Genomic DNA, 25,523 nt, shown 5'->3' on the forward strand with positions numbered 1-25,523 from the left:
TGGCTTTCTGTATCATTTGCTGTTATGACTGCAGCTTAACTGAATTCCAGATTGCAGATATGGAAGGAGCACCGATTGTAGTAAGCACTACAGATTAAAGGGCATGCTAGCTTTTGGCAAAATAAAAGCTTTTCAGCTTTCAAATGGGGGTCACCACTAGTGTAAGAAGTGGGTGCTGCCCCCCCCCAACAAAAAAATTCTTCTGAGGGGACCGGCACTCACAGCAGCTTGCACCTGCAGTACCAGCACTTCCCCCCCCTGCACGACGCGTTGCCCAGTTGCGTGGGAACATTTAATGAGCAGCTGGGGAGCACGGATTCCTAGGCTGAGAGAAAGCAGACCCTGCAGTCCGGGCCCCCTGTCCCCTGGGTGTCCCTCAGTGGCAAAACTTGTTTGTGCTGCCCCCCCCTGCAAACAGATCTTTTATGGGGGTATATGCAAACAGTCCTTCCTCTTCCGCCCCCTCCCCCTCCTGGCTGCTCGCTTCACACCTTCTGGGCCGCAACGTGTCATACTGTTATTTTTAAAAAAAAGGTAGGAGAGGAGCATGGGAGGAGGGTGTGCAATACAGAAGTCCTGCAGTCCGCGTCCCCCTTTCGCCTGGGTACCCCTGCAACCGTGGGGTCTGCTGCCACTGGTGCACCTCTGCAACTGCAGGATCTGCTTCCTCTATAGTTACACTACTGGGGGTCACTGATCCCCAGTGGTCAAAAGTCTGTTGCTCTGTGAGCTTACAATTTTATAATTTTTGTTATTCCTTGGTGGTTACCGTATGTAATAAAAGGCACTAAGTTTGCACAGAAGCAGTAACCTATAGCAACTAATCAATATGCAGAATTTACTAGTCATCTGTTTAAAAGCAAGCATTTTATAGGTTGCTATAGGTTACTGCTCCTGGGCAAAATTAGCGCTTTTTATTACATCTGGGGACTAATCTTTCTCTTCAGGCCCTCTCATATTCAAATTCCAGCCTCTCATTCATACCACTACTGGGTTGCTAAGGTAAACAAGACCCTAGCAACCAGATAGCTGCTAAAATTCCAAACTGGAGAGCTGCTGAATAACAAGCTAAATAACTGAAAAAACACAAATAAGAAAAAATGAAAACCAGTTGCAAATTTTCTCAGAATATTATTGTCTATATCATACTACAAAGGTGCAAAACTCCTTTAAGTACGAGAGAAAGTAATGTGAAACATCATTATAAACAGCAAGAGGACATTGTGTATAGGCACTTAGAGACATTTTAGTGGCAAGGACACTGGCATCAGGTGTCACACCCATTGGCTTTCTCCTGTCTGACTCCACACATTCCTGTCACGCTCAGCACAGGTGAGGCACTCTCGCTAACTTGGAAAGCTGAGGTGCAAGAGAGGATTCTTACTTATCAGACTCCACTGCACACACTCTCAGTGTTTGGGAAGGTAAAACAGGAGGCAGGTTATACATTGATGGGAAGGGAAGGGGCGGGTGGACCTCTCTGGGACAGGTTTATAATTAACAGCACATCCAAGTCACACACCTGTGAGACAAGAGAGAGGGACCAGTTGACAGTCTGGAAGAAAGTCCCACAGAGTGAAGAAAACAAATGGACACCACCGTGGGCCCGGCAACGCCTGCTCCGGAAAAGGATAAAATCCCTATCAATAATCCTGCAGACATCTCCGTTATTGTGGTGTATTTTGTTGTGGTCCTGGCAGTAGGAATATGGGTATGTAGGTTTTTTCTTACTTTATTTTAGTGTAAATCATCCTCCTGGGGGATTAATGGTGTTAGTATGAAATTATATGGACTTTGATATTGAGTAGCAGTTTTATACGGACCATACCAGTAATCTGATAGAAATGGTATGAATTCTAAGGATATTCTATGGATGAGTAGAAAGAATATTATGAAAATTGAATAAATAAGTATAGAAAATGCTATAACGTGGCAGGTATATTACAGAAACTACAGAATAGCTGGCATATTACTTTTTTGTTTTTCCTCAAGGAGGGATATGTATAAGATAGTACATAGAGCTAACTGTGCCATCTTGCTTTCTTTGTCCCAGGCAATGGTAAGGACAAGCCGTGGCACTGTGGGAGGTTTCTTCCTGGCAGGACGCAGCATGGTGTGGTGGCCGGTGAGTGTCATTAGAAATAAAGATTTTTATTGTTGGACTTGCACCAACCCTCTGCCCTGTGCTTCTGCAATCAAAACCACTTGTTTTATTGGAGAAATAAAGATGGCAGTGGGGAAGGAGAAGTTGGCCAAAAAGTCAGTGATAAAAAGGGCAATGCTGAAGGCCTGCTAGGGGTTTGTATGCGGTGGAAATAAATCAAAGATCACACCTGTTGTTGAAGCAAAACTCCCCAATTCTCCCCAACAACTTTCATTGGGGTAATAGAACGTAGATATTGTTCAGTGAGAAGGTGAAGTGATATATGGCACATTGCAATTTAGTAGATCTAGACTGTGGCCCTCCAGCTGCTATTAAACTGCTATTCCTAGAACCTATAATAATTCTTCAGATTGGTTTGCTACAAACTACCTAACATTAAAGTCTATTCTATGCTTTGCAATTCTGATGATTATTTAAGATCCAGCTGCATAATTGGAAGTTATTGTTTACCCCTTTGGGGGAACCAAAAAGTTTGTACTCAATTTATGGCATCTAGATAGGGACAGAGCAATAGCTACAGGGGTGGCAGATGCTCATGGCCACCCTATGACATTAAATTAAAGAATTGCAGTATCCACAGAAAATATTAGATGTAATAACCAAGGGGTATGGGTGGATAGAATGTGTTGGGTTAACAAACTGGTGGCCACTATGGAGATCAGGAGGACCCTGCACTTGGCAAGATCATAGATGTGTCCCAGCTCTATGTCTGCGTCCGACACTGTTAGACGCACCTGGTGGTACCTGAGATCCGTTGCCTTGTGCAAACGTTCGTGCATTTACATCCTTAATGTGTATCTGATCCAAACCACTTACTCCATATGTATAAAAAACTTCCAAAGTTATGAGTAGAATTGTTTCATTTTATACTAATTTCCAAAATGTATTGTTGTAAATATGGCAGAACCTTCCCACCCAGAGCATTCTGTTGAGTTGCTGTATGTGGTTTATTGCTTTTCTAAACACAAAGACCACAATGTTGGAAACTATTTCTCAGGTGTACTAAGGTGATGTAATACCGGCATGTTTTGCAATTACTAGTACTGTACTTTAGTACTGAGGGGTTAGGTATTAAATATGTGGTAATGTGGATGTGACCGAAACTAGTAGATTTGCAGTTATGTTTGTAAACATTGACAAAACCTTCTAAACCAGAGACTTTTAGGCTGCTAAAGTAAAACGGACTCCCCCAGGGTGCTGGGAGTAGTAGTTTAGCAACAGCTGGAGAGTCACAGGCTGCAGATTCCTGACACAAGACAAGAGGAAGCAGTAAAGCTCATTATACACAGTTAGTCAGGAATTTCCACTCTCCTTTAGGATTAACTAGTGAAGTTTCTATGGGCTCAGGGCCAGTTGGCATCACACCATACCATACAAAGGAACTCACAGTTAAGCACTGTCGCCTCACAGCCAGAAAATCCAGTTATGTCCCAACTCCGCAGCAGGAGGCGGCATCTCCATGGCACCTCACAGCACCAGTTAACTTGGGACGACTCAGTGAAGGGTGGAGTTTGGGATGAACCCAGAAACAGTATCTTCCTGTATCATTATAACAGGGCATAAAGTCTCTATACAGTCAGTACCTTCCTTTAGGGATCTAGACATTAAGTTCATTAAAATTATTTTTGTAAATCACAGGATGGACGGCATAGCAGCAATTTTGTGTGCAAGAAATGTAAATGTGCATCTATAAATCTAAATCTAAATGCTGAAAGGAGAAGGAAAGTGATTTTGGCATTTTACTGCCAATAGATTCGCCACATTAGTGCCACCTAGAACAATATATTAATTCTGCAGAAAGCTTTACCGTACCTGTGTAAAGAGGCCAAGAAGCTCCCTTGGCTTGTTTAAGATAGCAGCTGCCATTATAGCTTGGTCTTTATAGCTTCCTGCTACAGTTCTAGCCATTGGTAGCTCAGATTACACATTCCTAAGGGTGGGGGAAGGCCCCGGGAAGGATTTTTCTGAGAGAGGAAGTCAGACACCCTAAGAACATGTTTACAAAAAAAAGTGGCAATAAATCCTGTTCCTTTTGATAGAGGACTCAGTGCAGTGTTTCTGTGAGTGCTTATGGCTGTATTTACATAGACCTTTCTGATAAAGCTTACTTAGTTTTTACCTTTCCTTCTCCTTTAACAGTTTTAAACTGTGTATTTCTGGGCCAAATCTCCCTGTTCCATATTAATCTTATAAAGAGGCAGCACCCATAGTTACAGCCATTACTAAATGGAGAGAACTATGCAAAATGGTGTCCATACACGAAAACTGTGTCATTCATTTAACCCTCTGATTAGCATCACTGCTCAGAGCTGCTGTGGCAAATGCATGACGCTGGCAATGTAAAACCGCTAATATCTGAGTACACCACAAAGTACAGCACTCAAAAGGTCTCATGCAAGCAAAAATAAGTTTTTTTTATTTATATGTATTTAAAAAAAAGTATAAAGAACAGAAAGTTAATGTAAATTACATTTACATGTACAATATAGTTAAGTTTTGGGAGGGTTTGATCCCTTCAGAGGTGTACATTGAATTCGCTGGGAGCCCCGAAAAAATAATATTTGGAGAACACAGTGCAAACAGTGGTTTCCCAGGCCCCCTGGCTGCCTGGTATTCCCGCCACAGCTGTATATGTAGCTATGTCACTAGATCCCTTTAAAAAGAGAATTCCCTTGTGTAATTTCATTTAAAATTGGAAAATGTCACTGTACTGCGCATGTGCAAGTCTAAGCAGGGGCTGCCGGGGAAGTAGGGTAACATTGCTGCATGGGTATAGAATGTTCCCTGGACTGGTGTTGGCTTTGGGAAAAAACATCACTGGGGAGTGTGCTTACAATATTAAGTGAATAACAGGCTGCAAAGTTAAAAGTGGTGGTTTAGCTGGTATTCTCTAAAAACCAGGCAGTTGGGTGACTACAAAGATGAGGTGAGGGTCTGAGATGAAAGACAAGTAATAAAAAGTAACAATAATGTAACCTTACAGAGGCTGTGACCCCCATCCACTATTAGGCAGAACAGGCTATTCTGTAACATATAGTTAACTTAAAGGTCAACTCCCCGTTATTGATTCCCTGATGCAGGCCAATTACATATCTGGCTGTGGTCCTGTAGATCCAAAGTCAAGGTGTGAAAAGGGTTGCGGGTTACTAGAAAGTGGGAGGAGTTTGGGGTGGATTCAGATTCTTGCTTCCATACATTAATAGAATTGAGTAAAAAAAAGTGGGGGGATTATTTTCCCCTTTGTACTGCATAGTTTCCTCCCTGGTGGAGACATTTAAAATATGGTTCACTCCAATCAAAAGTGCAATGGAAAAGCACACGCTGTACCACACCTGAACCTCTGTCTGATGAGTTTCCTAATGTGTCTTTATTTAAAGCCCACTGGCCATGTAACAAACTCTGTAGCATTACTGCCCCTTCAAAGAGCTATGGTCAGTTTGATTTCCATTACATTTTAAATTATCGAGTACAGACCGGAGATGAAGTTGCAGAAGTTGGCATGATAGGTGCTGGCAGTCTACATAAGAGGCCACTCAGTGCTACCTGCCAAGTGCCTCCTATGCACACTGTGACAGACTCATACTAGGAAATGCAATGACTTTGGGAATTTCCCATTCTTTACATGAGTTATATGCTTGTTTTGCATGAGTCCCACCCCATGACATCCCTCCTAACCCAGGATTACCCCAGGGTGCAACATTTTAATCAGTTAAACTATGCACAGACTAAGGTTTAAATTGCCCCATGGCATTTCAAGCACACCGAGACCCACACACCTCCCCCTCTCCAGCAGGTCCAATAAAGGAATGTGTCAGTATTACTTTAAGGCTGATGCCACACTGCGCTGATTATTGGCCTGTGACCCCTAAGCTTGCATCTGCCTTCTACTTTGCCTGCACCTGGAACTATTGAATCAGCCTGAGTGCAGGCATATGAAGTGGATGTCGGCTCTAAAACGAGAACTCTCATGGGCCACACAACAGTTCCAGATGTAGGCAAAGTAGGGGCTAATTCTCGGACTGCATTTTTGTGCAGACTGAGAATCAGCCCCGTGTGGCATCAGTCATAATGTATTAAAGTCAGTCAGTGTTTCTGTAAGGAAAAACATTTCCCAAAACCAGTTCCATGAGTCTCTCTGTTCCCAGAAGTCTCCTAACACCAGGAACATTGGGTAACTCATGGCACCTCCTTCTCATGTTGAAAGTCCAAATGCCAGGGAAATGTTATGGTGTAGGACAGCAGGCTACAGATACACATAGTTAATGATTTGAAGTGATTGTGTTCTTAATACCTGTTATTTAGATTAATAATTTATCTGGCTAGCATGCCTTATATAAATCCACTTACTTTCCATACCCAAAATCTAGCAGGAAGCCTTGCAGCACATCCAAGACTAATAAAGGTTTTTATTACTTTCTTAAATCATATTACCAACTCACTGCCCCCTTCTTCTCTTCTGCTAAATGATCTTTTCTAAAATAGTGATACAGAACAAATACAAACAAAAAAAACACATTAATATATATTTCTAATGTACCGATATATATAATTGTAAAGTGAAGTGCTGCATTGGCCAGGCTTCAAAGCTTTGTAATTAGATGTAGAAGCTATACTGCACCAGGGCACAGAGCAAGGTATTTGCACGCTCAGGGCAGCAGCACAAAAGGGGGATTTCTGGTGGTCTCTGCTCTTGTGATTTCCAGCTTTGTAGGGGAAAATGCAGGTAATAATCTGGAACCTGCTTGTGCACTTGGGGGTCAGACAGTTACCACTTGGCAATGCGCCAGTGACCATTTCTGAGCCTCTGAGGTATATTCATCTGACCTAGTGCAATAGTACAGTAAGGAGTGAAAATTTATTCTGATTTTTATTAAAGAGGTTTGGTTGGTGGTATCAAAATCATTGGGATCTAACTGTCCTAGGCCACCTTATAGGAGAAGGAAAGTCATTTTGGCATTTTACTGCCAATAGATTTGCCACATTAGTGCCAACTAGAACAATATATTTATTCTGCAGAAACCATTACCATACCTGAGTAAACAGCTTTAGAAGCTTTCGCCATTTACTTAAGATAGCAGCTGCCATTTTAAGTAGATTCCTGCCTGCAGTCTAGCCTATAGCTCAGATTACACATTCCTAATTGAAGGGGGGAGCAGGAGAAGGAGAGAGGAGAGAACTGCGCAGACTCTGGTCCTGGTAATTAAGGATGTTTCTGAGAGAGGAAGTCAGACACTGGAACATCATGTTTACAAAAAAAAAAGAAACAAGAAATCCTGCGTTTCTTTTGATAGAGGACTCGGTGCGACATTACTGTAAGTGCTTATGGCTGTATTTACATAGACCTCTTTTGATAAAGCTTACTTAGTTTTTACCTTTCCTTCTCCTTTAGAAAAGATACTAGATACAATTCACCTTAGGAGATAACATTAGTAATAAACAGATAATAAATTTGGCTGCTGCCCTCCAAAAGAAAGATTCTAAACTGAATTTGAGGCTTGTCTGAACTGCATACCTTGATAATTTGAACACCCCCCCTAGGTAAACAATAATACATTAATGTTAAATTACAGTAACACAAATTATAAATATACTGGTAAAGTAAAATATATATATATATATATATATATATATATATATATAATTTAGCCTGAAAAGAATCACATCTTAGACATCCAGGTGTAATGTAACATGTTAACATGTAATAGGTGCATCATCTGGTCTTTTAACCTATGACTTTGTTTATCATTCGCTAAGGCAAAGCTGATTCTGTTCTCCTCTTTGCAGATTGGGGCATCTCTGTTTGCCAGTAACATTGGGAGTGGACATTTTGTGGGTCTCGCTGGGACGGCAGCTGCTGGTGGCATCGTTATTGGAGGTTTTGAATGGAATGTAAGAGAAACTTTTCAGCTTTTTTTCTGCTTGTGAATATATAACCATTTGCCATTTGTCTAAAGCTTGATGAATGGATCCCTAAGGTTCCACAGCCTATATACTGGTAGAGTTTGTGACAGCACCAGGCAGGAGTGTGTAGATTATCTGGGGTGGCAAAAAGATGCCTCTGGAAACATTAAGAGCCATTTGGAAATTCAGCTCTTCTAGTGTAGAGAGCACAATTTTGTTCTGTGCACAAGCAAAGTCCTCTCTTATACCAACAGATTGCAGAAAAGGTAAGTTATGGGGGCGGCATCTGGAAGGTTGCCTCAGGGTTGTGTGGAGGTAGAATTGCCCTTGGTTTGGAAGATGAATTACAAATACTTAGACTGTATAACATAAGGACTTGACAGGTTCAGACACAAAAATCACTTGCCCTACTATAAGGGTGACCTACCACGATTCTGTCTAATACACTGAGAGTTTTCTACCAAGAAAAATCAGCCAAGTGGCAACTCGAGAGGCAAAGGCCACTGAGCATCTGTACATTCCCTGTCAGTGAAATGGCCTATAACACTGACTTTCCCGTCATTGTGAAACATGATAAAACAATGTTTTCGTGCACGTCATGAAGATTTTGTTATATCCTATTATGCTGAACAGAATAGCAGGAGGCGCCACTATTACAAACTAACAAATGAACATTTTGGAGTAAATCTCAGTCCATCTCAGCCCAACACTGGTTGAAGTAGGCCCATCGGGGCTGCCCATACACTGGAAGATAAGCTGCCGGATCATTCTGAAGGACCTGAGCTGAAATCTGCTCTGCCATGCTATTTTTTATATTTGTTTAAATATTTTGGCTTTGCCAAAGTGTATTATTTTAGGTGCATTGTGTGAATCTGTTTTAAGGGAAAAACTAAGATATGGGCAACAACATATATAACCCCTTGTGTTATATAACAATGTTGATTGTTATCAGTAAGTACTATCTTTTTTGTAAATTATTAACACGAACATATATTGTGGGTTATGTACTAAAAGTAAAGTTATGTAAAGTTTTCCTCAGCCTATTAACATATAGCAAGTTAGTTTAGCCTTTTACCTGGGCAAGTGCAGGTTAAGGGCATGGTCACAGGGAGAGAGAAGTGAATGCGCTCTAATCAGAATTTCACTGTAACTGCTCTGACAATCACAGCTTCCGCCTACGTGCAGCTTCATGGAGCAGAAGCGGAGATCAGCCCCGAAAATGCAAAAGCAGAAATTTTATTCCGATGTCTGCTTCTGCTCCGTATAGCTGCACGCAGGTGGAAATTGTGATTGTCAGAGCAGTTACAGGGAGATGCTGATTAGTGTGCATCTGATTCTCTCCACCTGTTTAAAGACCACAGGCAAAGAGCAATGGAGCAAATGCTCAGTGTGACCATGGCCTGAAAGGCAAACATTTAATGGGTTACAGCACTAGGGTAAACATTACCCATGTAAAGACATCATTTAATATAATAAAATAAATATTTCCCCCCTATTGCAGCCATATATCTTAACCCCATGGGCCTACCCAACCGATATCTGGCCCACATTTGGCCAGATCAGGCAGGTTTGATTTTCCCATCAGATTGGGGACTGCATCAGCTTCTTACTGCAGTCCTTGGTCCGACCGCACCAAGTCCGCTGTTTTAATTTGATCGTTTGGCCCTTGGGCCCTAGACAAAAATGATTGAATTAGCCTGAACTTAGGCGGGCATATTGGGAGAAAATTTGCTTGTTTGCCAGTCTCACCAAATGAGTGGACCGAAACATGTATGGCTACTTTAATACAAATACTAAGAAAAGTAAACAGATCAGTTCAACAGTACAACACAATAGGCCAGGTTCAGTTCAAAAACAAATACTTTTAGGTTATGGTGGCCATACATGGGCCGATATTAGGGCAGTGACATATAGAAGTGGGGTCATTACATCTGGGGGGGCAGTGACATTAGAGGTTGTTGTTGGTCATATTATAGTTTGTATTTCACAAAGCTGCAACCAGACAGTTGTGACCTGAAAAGACCTAAATAAACCATACTATTCGGGTCAGAACCAAATAAGTGATAACCCTAAATGAATTCGTAGAAAGCACTATGTATATACAAGAGCCATGAATATCTTGTAAATGATATCCTTATAACTGGTGCTTGGTGATGTCATCAATTATAATCTGTGCTTAGTTATGTAATTTCTGTCACAACTCACTAAAACTTGTGTATTATAATAATGTACCCCCTGTTGTAAAATATGAGGAAATTAGAGTTTAACTCTAAACTGTATAAAAGCTTTCAACCTTTAATATGGTCATGGAAGTTCTCTGTGATTTCCTTACATATTATGATAGCAAAACCACTTATTAAGCAGTGCTTAAAATCTTTTCTTTTTATTTCACTACAATTTCTGCCTGCTGCACTTATCTGCATGCCAAGATATCAAATACAAATGTTTGTAATTCAAATTTTTTGGGGTATTTAATGGAAAATTCTGTGGAAAATTGTATTCTAAATGTGCCACTAAAGTGTTACTTAAAAATTGGTTTCCTAATGCACTGTTCTGCTTCTGGTCTCTAAAGTGTCCTTTTTGTTTTAGGCTCTGGTTATTGTGGTGATCCTTGGCTGGGTCTTTGTGCCAATCTATGTGAAAGCTGGGGTGAGTAGCACTGCTGAGCATGGCCACACAATCTCTCTAACACAATAGATAGTCAGGCCCGAAACTTATATAATTATCCTTTATTTATATAGTGCTAACATATCTTGCAGACCTTTACAGAGATTCTATTTGATACATATCAGTGCCTGCCCCAGTGGAGCAACCTAAGGTCCCTACACACACTATGGTCAGTTTTGTCAGGAACCAATTAAAGCAGGTGCCTGTAAGTTTTTGGAGTGTGAGAAAAACCCAGAGGAAACCCACACAGACACTGGGGGTGCATACACACTCCTTGCAGATGTACCCTGGCTAGAATTGAACCAAAGCCCCACGCAGCAATGCTAACATCTGAATCACAATGCTAAGGTAGGCAGCAGAGGCAGCTGTCTAAGATGTAAATCCTTTTGAAAAAGGGGTGGGTGCATTTTTTAGATCTTAGTATTATTGAGGCTTGCACAGCAGCACAACTCTTTAAGGGATCTGCAGTCCTTCTAACATTGACTTCTTGTCTGTAGGTCCACAACATGTCTGGTTCCCAGGGCAGCTAGCCCTATTTGCACCTCCTAAAGACATCTCTGAATATTGCAATCACACTATTTTCTGTTCTTATGAGCAGAATCAAGACAAATCAGAAGTTCACTGAAAAACCCTCAGTATTATGAGCTCTACCCTATCCTCAGCCTAACAAACTGCAGCTAGGGAAAGGGATGGGTTTGTTTATACAGAGGGCTTCCCAGTGCATGGTAATATGTTTTGATTTTGCCTGTAAGAACAGGAAGTAGAATGTGACTTTACTTTCAAGGAGGACAAAGCAAATTCTTAAGAGGGGTGCTATAAACTAAAAAGTCTGAAAACCTTTCCTTTTAATTTTAGATTTTGCAATGTTTTGTGCAAGAAATAAAAAAGTACATATTTCTTAATTAAAACAATAGACAAAAATTATGTTCAACCCTATTCATTAAATGAATGTAGAGAATTACATGTGAGGCTGCCCATCCCTTTAGTGCAAGTAACTTGTGAAATGTCACATCATTACTAGGAGAGAGGAATACACATGGGATAAGTACTTGGGCTGGAGCAGGAGGGCTGTGCTGGAGAAACCCAGATGTGTTTCAGAGGGAACTAAATAAACTTACACATATTCAAAATGTAATCTGTATTTGATATGATTATGTGCAGTATTATGGATTAATACATTCGCATATGTTGTTTGATAGGTGGTGACAATGCCAGAATATTTAAGGAAACGTTTTGGTGGGGACCGGATCCGGATTTATCTGTCTGTGCTCTCTCTTCTTCTTTATGTCTTCACCAAGATCTCTGTAAGTTTCACTCATGCTTCCCTTCTCACTTATCTTACACTGACCCCCACATTTATCATTGCTGCACCTTCAGAATAGCCATAAAGCTACATCTGTGCTACATATATTTTCTGTATCACCTCAAAGAACTATCCTCTCACCCAGGTTTTCATATTCTCAGTACTTCTACAGGATTCCCACTCACTGCTATTAATCGGCCTCCCCTGCTCCTATACTCTCACACTGAATCTCTTACTACAAATGAATACTCAGTGAGGTTGCCTTGGTAACCACTAGTGATAACACTTCCCTCTCAGTAGTCCTGCTACATCAGTGCTGTCCAACTTCTGTGGTACCGAGGGCTGGAATTTTCCTGGCCTATATGGTGGAGGGCCGATAATGGAAGTCAGTTTTGATTATTCCCCTTTTTAAACCACACCCACTTCAAACCACACTCTTATTATCAGCTTTTAAGACCATGCCGACATTAATGGTGGTAGCACATCAAATCCTTCTCCATCACTATTAGTTTAACGACTTTTATCCCATTAACTGGGTACCCAATCACCTATCTTTATCAGGCTAACTTTTCTATTAGCGCTGTTATCTGGCTGCCCCATCAGTCAGTCCTGTTGGCAGGTTACTCCCTTATTTAACGCTATCATTTGCTTATGTTATGTGCAGTTCTTTCCAGGATCTGGCACCACATGAAACAGAAACAGATTAATGTTTGCCCCTAAGCCAACTATTTGTGCTAAAAGTTTGATACTTTTTTTACTAATACTAATTTTTTTTCAGGCAGACATGTTCTCAGGAGCAATCTTTATCCAGCAGGCCATGAGGATCAATATATACATAGCCATTGTCATGTTGCTTGCCATCACTGCCCTGTACACAGTCACAGGTAGGAGCCAGTCTATCCTATAACAATTTGTTATTCTTAAAGGAACAGTAACACCAAAAAATTAAAGAGCTTTAAAGTAATAAAAATATAATGCACTGTTGCCCTGCACTGGTAAAACTGGTGTGTTTGCTACAGTAACACTACTATAATTTATATAATAAGCTGCTGTGTAGCCACGGGGGCAGCCATTCAAGCTGGAAAAAAGGAGAAAAGGCACAGGTTACATAGCAGATAACAGATAAATTCTGTAGAATACAATAGTGTTTTATCTGTTATCTGCTATGTGCCTGTGCCTTTTCTCCTTTGAATGGCTGCCTCCATGGCTACATAGCAGCTTATTTATATAAATTATAGTAGACTTTCTGAAGTAAACACACAACTTTTACCAGTGCAGGGCAGCAGCACATTATATTTTAGTTACTTTTATACACTTTCATTTTTTGGTGTTACTGTTCCTTTAAGCTGAATTGCTGTGAGTACTTTAATTTCCATGTGGTGATTCTAATGTTAGCGAAGGGGATTTTTGCAACATATGTTGTCCGTGGTAATGTAAATTTAATCACAGATGAAGTGTGAAGTATGGTGGTGGTACCAACATTGTTAAAATAGAAGGATGAATTCATTATGAAAAAACAAAAACTACAGGATAACCTGTTTCTGACTTCTAAAAAGCTGAAGCTTTGGCAAAACAATAATTCCCAAGCGCAAGGCCAAAATAAAAATGCAGTGGCTATGAACATGGTACATGCCCTACAATGGCCCAGTGAAAGCCCCAATCCAGTTGTGAGTCTGTAACACAATTTCAAATATGAAATGCACCAACATCATCCCAACGACCTGAATAATCTGGTGCAATTCTGCAGGAAAGAATAGGCCAAATCTTTCCCAAAGGATTAGGGGCAATCAGTGAATGCTTGAGCATCTGTATATGCCAGAAATGCAAAAAAAACTTTGTGCTCTTGAATTTTCTGCAGTTGTTTTGGCTTCCAATCTGGATTTTTAAAACAAAAAGCTAGTTGTTTGCAAAATAAAAATCTACTCATCTAAAACCTTTTTAATTTTTGGCAAAGACCTGCTCCTTTTTTAAAACACTCCTTTTTTAGTTATCTTGTTCAGAAGCAAGCCAAAACAATCAATTGCAGAACATATGAGTGAGGTCCAAACCTGGACTTAAGGATATTAAGGTGTGTGGGCTAAATACTTATTCTAATTTCATATTTCAGTTTAATAAAAAAAAAATCATGACAAAACAAGGACACATTAAAAAAATAATTTCGGTTTCAGTGCTTTTCAAAAATCTGAATAATTTTGCAAGGCACTGTTAATGCTAAGTACATTACATTAAGCCATATACTAGGTATATATAAGGTTTTTGCCATTGTCATTCACTGTAATTTTTCTTTGGTAATGAAAATGCAAAGTAGCATGCTTCTTGCCTACGTGGTAATTACACAAAATGTTACTAGGAAAAAATCTGTTTCTAGGGAATTAACACAAAGAGCTTCCCAACATGGGCGTCATCCAGAATGAGGGGTGATAAGGAGGAACTGCACTTGACCTGAGCAACTATCACATGCACATTAAGCTATCATAAAATAAAATAATAGAGTGTAAGACATGCACAAAGGTCGCCTGGTCAATGTGCATTTTGCATGCAGACTTCCTCTGATCTATTTCTGAAAATACGGTATCCTAGAGCCACAACACTCCTCACTCTTCAGCCTGGTATCACAAACAGCAAAAACCTTTAATGCAACAGGTGGCCGTGCTGTGCCAGGAATATTTCCCAGAGCATTAATTAGATCTTCCATTCTTGCTATGTTATTACCTGATCAGTGCTTTGTGGAAAACAACAGTTTGGATGAATGAACTTTGTTTCATATAGAAATAGGAAGCAGGGTTACATTTGGTGCAGTGAAAAACCTAAAATGGAAGCATTTAGTTCTGTTGCCTCAATTATAAAAATATTAAGGTAGAGTAGACCAGTCTTCCAGGTATTTGTTACATTAAATCAGCACAAAGGTAACAGTAAGTCTGGGCACAAGACATGGGGTCTCCTTAGGTCCCTAGCGCTTATGTCCCAAACAAATACTTGCAGGTAAGCAGTGCCAAAGGGGCTTTATGGTTCACATGATTTTTATTCCATCTCTGTTGTTGATCCCAGATGTTGTCCATCTCCCAATTTGTCCTCCTACTTTACTTTTCTGAACCATTCCTTGTGTTCTTATGTTACCTTCTAGGGGGGCTTGCGGCTGTCATTTACACAGACACCTTACAGACCATCATCATGTTAGTGGGATCCTTCATCCTTATGGGATTTGGTGAGTTAAACTGACTAAACATGAAGTCCTGCTACGTTGCACACCGCCTGTTAACCACATCCATCATTTTTCTTTTATGCCTACACCTAAACCTCTATCCCCTCACTTACATAGTAGTAGTACAGTTTTCACACTAACTGATTGAGATGTAGCATGCACAGAGACTTGCAATGCCTGCTGTTGCTTTAACCCTTTCTCTGTTTCTACAGCATTTAATAAAGTTGGAGGATATGACCAGTTTATGGAGAAGTACATGAATGCTATCCCTTCTGTGATCTCTTATGATAACATAACCGTTCCTGAGCAATGTTATACCCCACGAGATGACTCATTTCACCTTTTCCGTGACCCACTCACTGGGGACATGCCATGGCCAGGGCTCATCTTTGGTCTGACCATTCTTGCCCTGTGGTACTGGTGCACAGATCAGGTGAGCGGCTTGTATATTTTTCATTATAGTATGGTATGTGATGTTGCTACTATTTTTTTTGCTCTGTTTATTAATATATTGTTCTTGTTTGCTTACATCTGCTAGGTGATCGTTCAGCGATGTCTGTCAGCCAAGAACATGTCTCATGTAAAAGCTGGCTGTATTTTGTGTGGGTATCTCAAACTGCTGCCCATGTTCCTCATGGTATTTCCAGGAATGATCAGCCGTATCCTATATACAGGTAAAGCGAGAGGCAAATAAATAAGAATATATAACCAGCACAGCTAGTAAGGCCTGAATGTAACCAGCCTCCTCTCTTACAACCAGATGAAGTCGCTTGTGTTGTACCTTCTCTGTGTAAGAAATTCTGTGATACTGAGGTTGGATGCACAAATATTGCCTACCCGAAAATGGTGATAAACCTGATGCCGGATGGTAAGAATCTTTTATAATTCAATAAATTAAAGCTACCCCTGCACTTAAGAAATTGTTGAGACAACACTGGCATATTTTAAAGGAGGACGATTAGTTGGCCCCAAGGTCAATGACAAGCCCAATCTTGTCTGTAAGAGAATGAGAACTACAAAGGATTTGGTGTCTCTATCTGATATTTTTAATAGGCAAAAAACTAATTATTGCAATGGTGGTCTGTCAGGTAATTATAAATGCCATGCCAGTGGATGTGGGACTTGTAAATTGGTTGCACCCAAAAAAAAAAGCATTAAGTATGGGTTACCAACAGCAAAACATTTTATTAATTGTAAAAATACTTATGTAGTATATATATTAGTTTGTTCCTGTGGATTGAAATATGTGGGTTGTAATAAGTGAGCATTAGGGAAAAGGACAGGGGAACATGTGAGGAATATTAGAAACCATATACAAAACCATAGTATTTTATTGAACACCATGCGGGTAAACTGGGAGGTCTTTTCTTTGTGGGATTAGAGCATGTTCCCTATACATATAGAGGGGGAGATCATTTTTTGGATCTTTATGTTGGGCTGCCTGGAACCTGATGGTTGGAATAGGGAACCAGGTCTTGTTGCCTTTAATTTACTATTTACTGTTTGTTTTTTATTAATTAGATTTTTTTGGCAATACATTAAATATACATAATGCACTACATTATTACATTTTTTAGGTATTTACCTTCATTCATACTTGAATCTTTATGATCTGTTAATCACCTATTATACACTTAATCATGAGCATAAATGCACTTATGCACTTTTAAATATAAATATATATATATTCCGTAGGTTGTGACAGCACTCACAGGAGTTTGCATAAAGAGACAGTAGAGTTTTTAGGTTTAATAAATCCGATGTTTCAGTTCCTGACTGGAACTTTCATCAGGGATAAAAGTTCCAGTCAGGAATCCCGGATGAAAGTTCCAGTCAGGGGCTGAAACATCGGATTTATTAAACCTAAAAACTCTACTGTCTCTTTATGCAAACCCCTGTGAGTGCTGTCACAACCTACGGAATGTCTATTTGAATTTCTGCACTGGCACCCAGGTTTTATCTGTATCTAATGGTGTGCTGTATATATGTATATATATATATAATGTTTTTGGGGAGGTTTCCTAACAACCGATTGCACTTGAAGATGTTGTGTATATGTAGCAGTTGCCAGGAAGAATGCCCAGGAACCTACACAATATGTTTGTTGCACTTATTTATATGTTTGATGATGGGACTCTGGGATATCTGTACATTTGCTTGCTGTCTTTTTTATTTCATTTTTCTCCTGAAAAACTGCCTACACAAAAACAACTAACATTCTGTAGTTGAGCTGTCCAACCGGGGGCCCATGGGCTGGATGTGGCTCTCCAAAGCATTTTTATTGCCCCCAGTCTGGTCAATGGCTACATAGACTTGATTGTATTTCATCATCATTAATATAATCATGCCCAGAAATACACTGCATGAGATCTGAACAGCACTCCTCTAGATAATCTCATACAAACTCATATACCAGCAGTTGAAATTTGAAACCCATCTTTTAGTGCCACTGCTCCTTGCTTCTGTTGGCACAACCCTATTTCTGATCATTTACATTGACACCAGTTCAGTGACCCCTGTCCTTAACAAAAGAGTCTAATCATTCAAAACATATTTCTTTTCCCACTGTCCATCCCTTTTTACTTCCTTTCATACCTGGCCTTTTAAATAGCTGGTTTCTGTCTGATGTGATCTCTTACTTTGTAAAACTGGAAGCTGTTCTATAACTATATTGTTCTGTGTCCTTGTGAATCTAATTTATATATAAGCCACCTGCTTTTGTCTCACCAGTCTCTTTCTTCTCAGTCCTTACAAGGCATCCTTTTTCCTGTTGGCCAATGTATACATCTGTATGCTGGGCTTGTCACTTTACCTCATTCCAGTGGGCCTTATAACAGGAGAGAGCTTGCTCATAGCTGTGATTTATCTGATGACAAATATATTTGGAATTTGTCCCTTTTTATTTCATAGGTCTCAGAGGTCTGATGCTCTCGGTGATGTTAGCATCTCTCATGAGTTCTCTCACTTCCATCTTCAATAGTGCTAGCACCCTCTTCACCATGGATATTTACACAAAGATTCGGAGGACAGCAAGCGAGAAGGAACTAATGATAGCTGGAAGGTGGGATCTCTTCTGTGGCCTGCACGGCATATGACCTGTGAATAATATCAAAAGAATTTATATTTTCTGCAATGTGTATTTAGATTTTACCTTCTCTCATTGCTGATTATCTTGCAGGGTTTTTATCCTCTTCCTCATTGGAGTGAGCATTGCATGGGTTCCGATACTGCAGTCTGCCCAGAGTGGTCAGCTGTTTGATTACATGCAGTCCATCACAAGTTACCTGGGCCCACCTATTGCTTCTGTCTTTTTCCTTGCTATCTTTGTCAAGAGGGTGAATGAGCAGGTATGTTTCCCATAGGAAATCTCTAGTAGTTAATGATGTGGAGAACATAAAATATACTGCCTTGCTGCTATTTCCTGCTTGTGGGATGGTACTTTTTCCTTATCCAGTCAGTCTGATAAGATCAAACCAAAGCTGGTAAAAAGAAAAAAAATCACGCTGATAAAGGACACTTATGGACAGATTTATCAAACTGTGAGATTAGAGCTCACAAACAGGACATATCACTACTTTCTATTCATTCCTATTGGATTTTTAGTAGTGTATTTATCAAATGGGGAACTTTAACTTCCAACCTTTGATAAATATGCTTTTAAAAAATCCATAGGAATAAATACAAAGTAAGGGAATTTTTCTGTGGTGAGCTCACATATTGATAAATCCGCCTTTTAGTGCCAGAAACACAGAAACCATCCTCCATATTTTTAAAACACAGTCTTATAATTTGTGATATACATGGAATATGGAAATATATAGAATATCGTAGTCAGTCCCATACAGAAATGGTTAATGACCAGGAATAGGCCAATAGTTAGCATACAGAAGGCCCACTGATGCTTGAAGTTTTCCTGGTATACTGAGGTGCCAGTCTGACACTACCAATAGGATCCCATTCCAGCACATGATTAGCCCAGTGTATCTTCCATTTACATTAAGCTTTCTGTAACTGTTTCTTAAAAGTCATTGCTTGAATTATAGCTCATATATCCTCATTAACGAGAGCTACTGAGGAGCATTGATTCCAAGGGATCCTCCTTTCCACAAAAAATTAAATGAATAGGGATTTTGCTGATGGCACTTTTTGCCTATTGTTTTAATTAAGCAACATAAATGATGTTTGTTATATCTTTCACTAAACAGGCCAAAGTCTTAAACTAAAGGCACATTTAACTTCCTGGTTTCCAGTCCACTGAGAATCCCTCTCTATAAATAACCCCTCCCATGCCCCAGCTGCTGCTTTTGTTTGGCTTTCAGATAAATAGCAGCTCATTATTCAGAAGGCTTCTCAGAGACAGTAGATTTGTTTTGACTGTGCTTGTAAGAACCAGGTCATAAAATATGACTTAAAGGGGACCTGTCAGCCTAAGAAATAACTCCAAATTATTTTCTATATTGTTAGTTGAGCAAAATAAACTTTACTTACTCTATATAAATAATATAAATGTTGTTTCCTTCCGTCTTGGAATTACGCAATCAAAGCAAGCAGGCACCATTTTGTGGACACGGTTATGAAGGCAAACTCACCCCAAAATCTTGTTTATGTGCCAGAATGGGGAACCCAATGCCCATGCCCATGCACTGGCTACACAGTTAGATGAGGAGGAGGAAGGGGAAAAGTGAGATGTGCAGTGACATCTAGGTAGTGCTGAACGGAAAGATAAAGTAATTGTCTGCCCCGCCTCTATGCCTAAGTCCTAGAGGCGGGGCAAGCAATTTATGATTTATGGGATATTTATTTGCCTTTATAATGGGTTTGGATGTGTTAATATAAAAATGAATTTGGGTTTCATGTTAAATTTGAAAATGATTTTTATTATACAGCTTTATATGTCTGGGTGACAGGTCCCCTTTAACATTCAATTTCCGATTTTGCACTTAGTGCAAACAATAACAAAACCACTTCTTTCCTTCTTTAAACATAAGGAAAAAATATAGTAAAGTATATAATATATACATTGCTCCTTTAAATGTGCCCTAAGGCATTACGTTCCTGGCTCGTACATGCATAGTTAAAGATGGCTGTTGACATTTTTCATCAATCCCTGATTTAAAGTTGCTTACATAAACAAAACTGATTGCTCTTTAAAGGGGAAGTCCACCAAAAAATTTTTTGCCTAATGAAAGAAAATGTAATTCTTAGTAATTTTGCAATATTCATTCATTAATTTCCAATGATAATTGCTATTGAGAGCCGTGTTTCTCTATCCCATTCTGTTCTCTAGGTCATAAAACAATGTAACAGGAGCCAGTTCTCCTCTAAAGGTCCCCATACACGGACCGATTATGGGCCCGTGTAGGGGCACTACCGATGGGCCTGTCCGACCGATCTCTGGCCTGAAATCGCCCAGATACCGATCAGGCAGGTTAAAAAATCTAGTTGGATCGGGGACCGCATCGGCTTGTTGATGTGGTCCCTGGACCAGCTTTGCCTATACCCGTCTTTATAATTCGATCGTTTATAATTCATCCTTTATATATTGCTTGTTAGGGAGACCTGTGAATTAGAGGGAATATGCAAAATCATCCGGTGGCAGCAGTATTAAGATATAACTCTCATAATTTGTTCACCAATTTGCTCCCCATCCAGGTTTGTAAATAAACTTGGAGAACATTTTGTTCTTCTCTCTTAATATAATAAAAAGTGTTTTGTCTGCCCATTAGCAAGTTCTGCATTGCCAACACTTTGTGCTCAGGTTTGTGTTACAAGAGCGGTTCACAACCTGTGGGTCGGGTCGAACGACCCTTTCACAGGGGTCGCCTAAGACCAACAGAAAACACATATTTCCGATGGTCTTAGGAATAATGTTATGGATGGGGGTCACCACAACATGAGGAACTGTATTAAAGGGTTGCGGCATTAGGAAGGTTGAGAAACACTGTGTTACAAGAAGCTTTGTGTTTGCTATCGCAGCCCTTAATGTAACTGTTCTGTATCTTTCCTGCTACAGGGAGCATTCTGGGGGTTAATAATTGGACTCCTCATTGGCCTTTCAAGGATGATTGCAGAATTTGCCTTTGGAACTGGAAGTTGCGTGAAACCCAGCAACTGCCCCAAAATTATCTGCGGAGTTCACTATCTGTACTTTGCCATCATCCTGTTTACTGCAACCTCCATCATTGTCTTGGCAATATCATTCATGACCAAACCCATACCTGATAAGCATGTGAGCTCAACTGGTTATTTCTATTTATTTATTTGTCTAGTTCTATAAGGAATTAAAGCATACTTTTATTCTGTTAAGATTTCACAGTCTGAAGAAGGTCTTTTCCCCAAAGACTTTACTATCTTAGATATCTTTAAGCAACCCCTTAGCCTATTCTGGGGGTGGTATCTGATCTCTGTTAGTAGGCACTAGCATGGGGGAAGAGGGTGACATTTTTGTTTGGTGAGGTTTCCCATAGAAAGCTTTGCAATAGAAAAAGTATAAAGAAACATGGATACATTATACATATAGCAGTATATTTTAAACTCTAGTTCAGTTTGACCTACAGCTTTTTATCATTTAAGAAATGTACCTTCCTTGGATTAGCCAAAACTAATATATATATATATATATATATCTACATACATATATATATATATATATATATATATATATATATAAAGAAAAAAAATGCCAAGAACATTGAATGTTAATACAATTTTCCAGAATCACTGAGTTGCCTACTTATTCTTCATGACAGCTCTATCGCTTGTGCTTTGCCCTGAGAAACAGCACTGAGGAGCGAGAGGATCTAGATGCAAATGACTGGGCTGCTGAGGAACCGGAAGAGGAAAAGGAGGAGGAGGAAGGTGAGTTATACAAACTAAAGGTACCAGGCCCAGACTGGGATTCAAAATAGGTCCCCCTTCAGCCAAATAAATAATAACTATATATGGCATCTTACTGCAGTCCCATTGGAATGTGCCAGAATCCACTGATTGTCACTCTGGGCCTGAAAGGGACAGATACATTCTGAAAGTCATGTCAACCTAAGCTTAATAAAAGCAGTTCTCTGTGATTTATAAGGGTTGCTGGATACTATATAAAATATAAAGCATGCAAGTGTATCCCTGCCCACAAGCAACATGAATACTGACCACAACACACAGCTGCTTGGCAGCACATAAGGGCTAAACAAATGCAGCCATTGGCAATAGATCATTACCTCTTTTTTTGCCAGAAATAAGACTGCAGTTTTTATATACATATATTGCATTTATATCATGCAATTAAAAAAAGCTCATGTTGTGAGTTTGCTCAGTATTCAGGCACCTTCTGCATGACAGCTGTTCAATCCATGAAACATAAGAGTTAAATTATGCTCATTATGCAGCAGGGTCCAATCACTAATGCAGCTGTTGGACATTTTGACTTGCAGTAGATATGATTGCCTCAGCATTGTACAAAAGATACTGGTGGGAGTATTCATGAACATGCAGATACTCTCCATGTAGCTGCAGCAATAGCTGGCCCAGCCAAAATTTCCTACAGAACTGCAAACTGTCTTTCTGTTGAAGTGATAATTGAATTTGCAAAGTAGGGCTGGAGTTTAATCTCTCCCCATAAGGATTAATAAAATGACATAACTGAATCCATGAACAAACGGCTATGAAGTAAGAACTAGGGTGATCTAGGCATTCCTGGTGGCTTTAACATGTTTCATCTTTGTCATGCAGAGAAAAAGCTGAGTTGCTGGAGGAAATCTTACAACTGGTTCTGTGGATTTGATGATAAGAAGCCCCCCAAACTGAGTGAGGAAGAGAAGAAGGCCCTGGAGCAAAAGATGACGGACACTTCAGAGAAGCCCCTGTGGAGGAACGTGGTCAACATCAACGGCATCATCCTGCTGGCTGTAGCTGTGTTCTGCCATGCATTTTTCGCATAGTCACTATTTTGAACTTGAAACAAAAATCCCAGTAAATTTCATTATACAGGAGAAACTTTTTTTTTACATTTTTTTGGTGGAAATTATCTTGTATACACACAGCAATGCAAAGAGCACATGGTATGCACACTCTGTGGCAAGCAAGACTTCAGGTTCCTGCAGGCAATGAACCACAGAAAACAGCACTAACAAGGCCCTGTCCAGTGGGTTAAACCTGGTTCTAGCAAAAATGGTTTTAATGAACTCCATGATGCAATGCTTCAGCTGCTAAATGCTACATTATCAGGCCCAGACTGGCCATTTATGGATTCTGGCAAATGCCAGATGCACTGCTGTAAGATGCCATAGACAGTCACTATTTATTGAGCTGGTGGGGAGTTGTTTGGGCCTCTGTGTACTTGAAATGCTAGACCCATTTTGAATACCAAACCAAATCTTTCGATTATAGCACCAATATACTAGGAGTTGTAGTTCCACAATAGCAGGAAGGTGAGGGTGTAGATTGCCCACCCCTGGTTGAAAAGATCTGATGAAATGGAAGCATCCTATAATCTGTCAAATCCCTATTGGTTTATAACAGGTAATAAGATCCTGATATTTTAATAAATAAATGGAAACAATTTTGTGGTGGATTTTATTAAAGCAAAGTGTGACTGAAAAGACCGAAACAGCAGATTCATTTTGCCTGAATAACTGTCTTGCCCATCCAATGGCTTAGTCTAATTGTCACGGCTACAAAATGCCAGAAAATTGTCTCTGCTAAAACATTTAAATCTCACAATCTCTCAAAAATGCATACAAAGAAATGTTTGAGAAATTACACGATTTGTGTGCTTAGCAGAAACAATTCTCAGCATTGTCCATGGCAGGGTATTTTCTGGCATTTAATAGCTGTGTGTCAGTGCCTTTAGAGTGTTTTCTATCTTTGAACACATGCATGGTTTGGTGTCTCGTGCCACAATGACAGACTGCCAGGATTTGCATGGCTTGCTTCAGGGAGTTGGCACCCAGTCTAGATCAGTAAAATGCAGCCCCTAGCACTACAAATTTGTGGAATTAGATCTCCCAGCTAAAGGCTGTAAAAAAAGGCAATGCTGGGACCTGTAGTCCAACTACAACTTAAGGGCCACAAGTTGCCCAGTTGCCAAAGATCAGCTGCAGCTCATCAAGAGATGTTTATGCTCCAAGGATGGCACACAAGCTTCACAGGCTTGTTTGTATCATATTATCCATATAAGGTTAGTGAGGTGTAAATCTTTTTAAATCACATCCACCCCTGTGGCAGACAGGGAGACTAGTCGCCCGCGACAAATCTCCCTTGTCGCGGGCAACTAGTCTCCCCGAAATACCATCCCACCGGCGAGTATGTAAATCGCGGTGGGATGGCATACACGGAAATTGCGGAAGTTGCCTTGAGAGGAAACTTCTGTGATTTTGGGGAAATTGCGGCGCCACGTATGCCATCCCACCAGTGATTTACATTTTCGCCGGTGGGATGGCATTTCGGGGAGATTTGTCGTGGGTGACTAAGCTCCCCGTGTGCCACAGTCCTTAGGCTGATAAACATGCAAATTGTAGTTACACCACTGCTTGTAATCATTTTGCCTTTTAACCCAGAAAAAGCTGCAGATTTAAAGTTTCTTGGTACCATAAGTAGAGCGCTAGGACAGTTTATACTAATGAACTGACTGGGCTCTGGAAAAGGGGATGTTAACCAAAAAATAACTTCTGCCTAATGAAATAATAACGTGTTAAGCAACTTTCCAAATTACATTCATTGAAAATATTCAATATTGCTAAATGTAATTGCAGTTGAAAGAAGTATCCGTCTGTCCCTTGCTCTTCTCTGCTTGGGTGGCTCTGAAGTTTGCAACAATGCAGCAGAAGCTGATTATCAGATCTGTATTGGTTGGAAGAAAGCTGACTTCCCTTGCTATTCAAAAAGTCTGAACAGAAAGGGGCAGACGGATAAAGGTTTCAGTAGCAATTTAATTTACAACATTTGTAATAATTGTACATTGGTAAGTTGCTTAAAATTAAATTTTTACTAAATGTGCACATTTTTATTGTTGGTTTAACATTCTTTGAAAGCTATTGACATGCATAGTTTTTTTTTTAATTTGTGTGAAATACTTGGCAATACCCATGCTGTGCCATGAGTGTAAGACATTGGCACACTGCAGGGAAGGAACTGTCAGGCGCCGCGTTAGCTATAAAACATTTAGCATTTTCAGGCTGCACAAGCTAATGAACACACACAGAAGCTAGATACTGTATATCTCATGTAAATATTTACATTGTATTAACCTCTCGTGGCTTCTTACAGCGGTAGGTGGCTATTAATCTTTCTCT

At 39.9% G+C, this 25,523-nt stretch overlaps 1 protein-coding gene across 1 annotated transcript; it reads left to right on the forward strand.

Annotated features, from left to right (window-relative positions):
* Positions 1–1,479: 1,479 nt before the first annotated feature.
* On the forward strand, positions 1,480–23,794 carry LOC116406445 (sodium/glucose cotransporter 1-like). The gene is made up of 15 exons (XM_002931895.5): positions 1,480–1,711; positions 2,054–2,125; positions 7,949–8,053; positions 10,655–10,714; positions 11,932–12,036; positions 12,814–12,919; positions 15,160–15,240; positions 15,450–15,670; positions 15,776–15,911; positions 15,998–16,105; positions 18,148–18,298; positions 18,416–18,584; positions 21,251–21,466; positions 21,987–22,095; positions 22,963–23,794. The coding sequence occupies exons 1-15, from the start codon at positions 1,589–1,591 to the stop codon at positions 23,169–23,171; spliced, it is 1,971 nt and encodes a 656-aa protein (XP_002931941.1). The 5' UTR covers positions 1,480–1,588; the 3' UTR covers positions 23,172–23,794.
* The last annotated feature ends 1,729 nt before the right edge of the window (positions 23,795–25,523 follow it).

The sequence above is a fragment of the Xenopus tropicalis genome, chromosome 1 (genome assembly GCF_000004195.4).
Source record: "Xenopus tropicalis strain Nigerian chromosome 1, UCB_Xtro_10.0, whole genome shotgun sequence".
NCBI lineage: Eukaryota > Metazoa > Chordata > Amphibia > Anura > Pipidae > Xenopus > Xenopus tropicalis.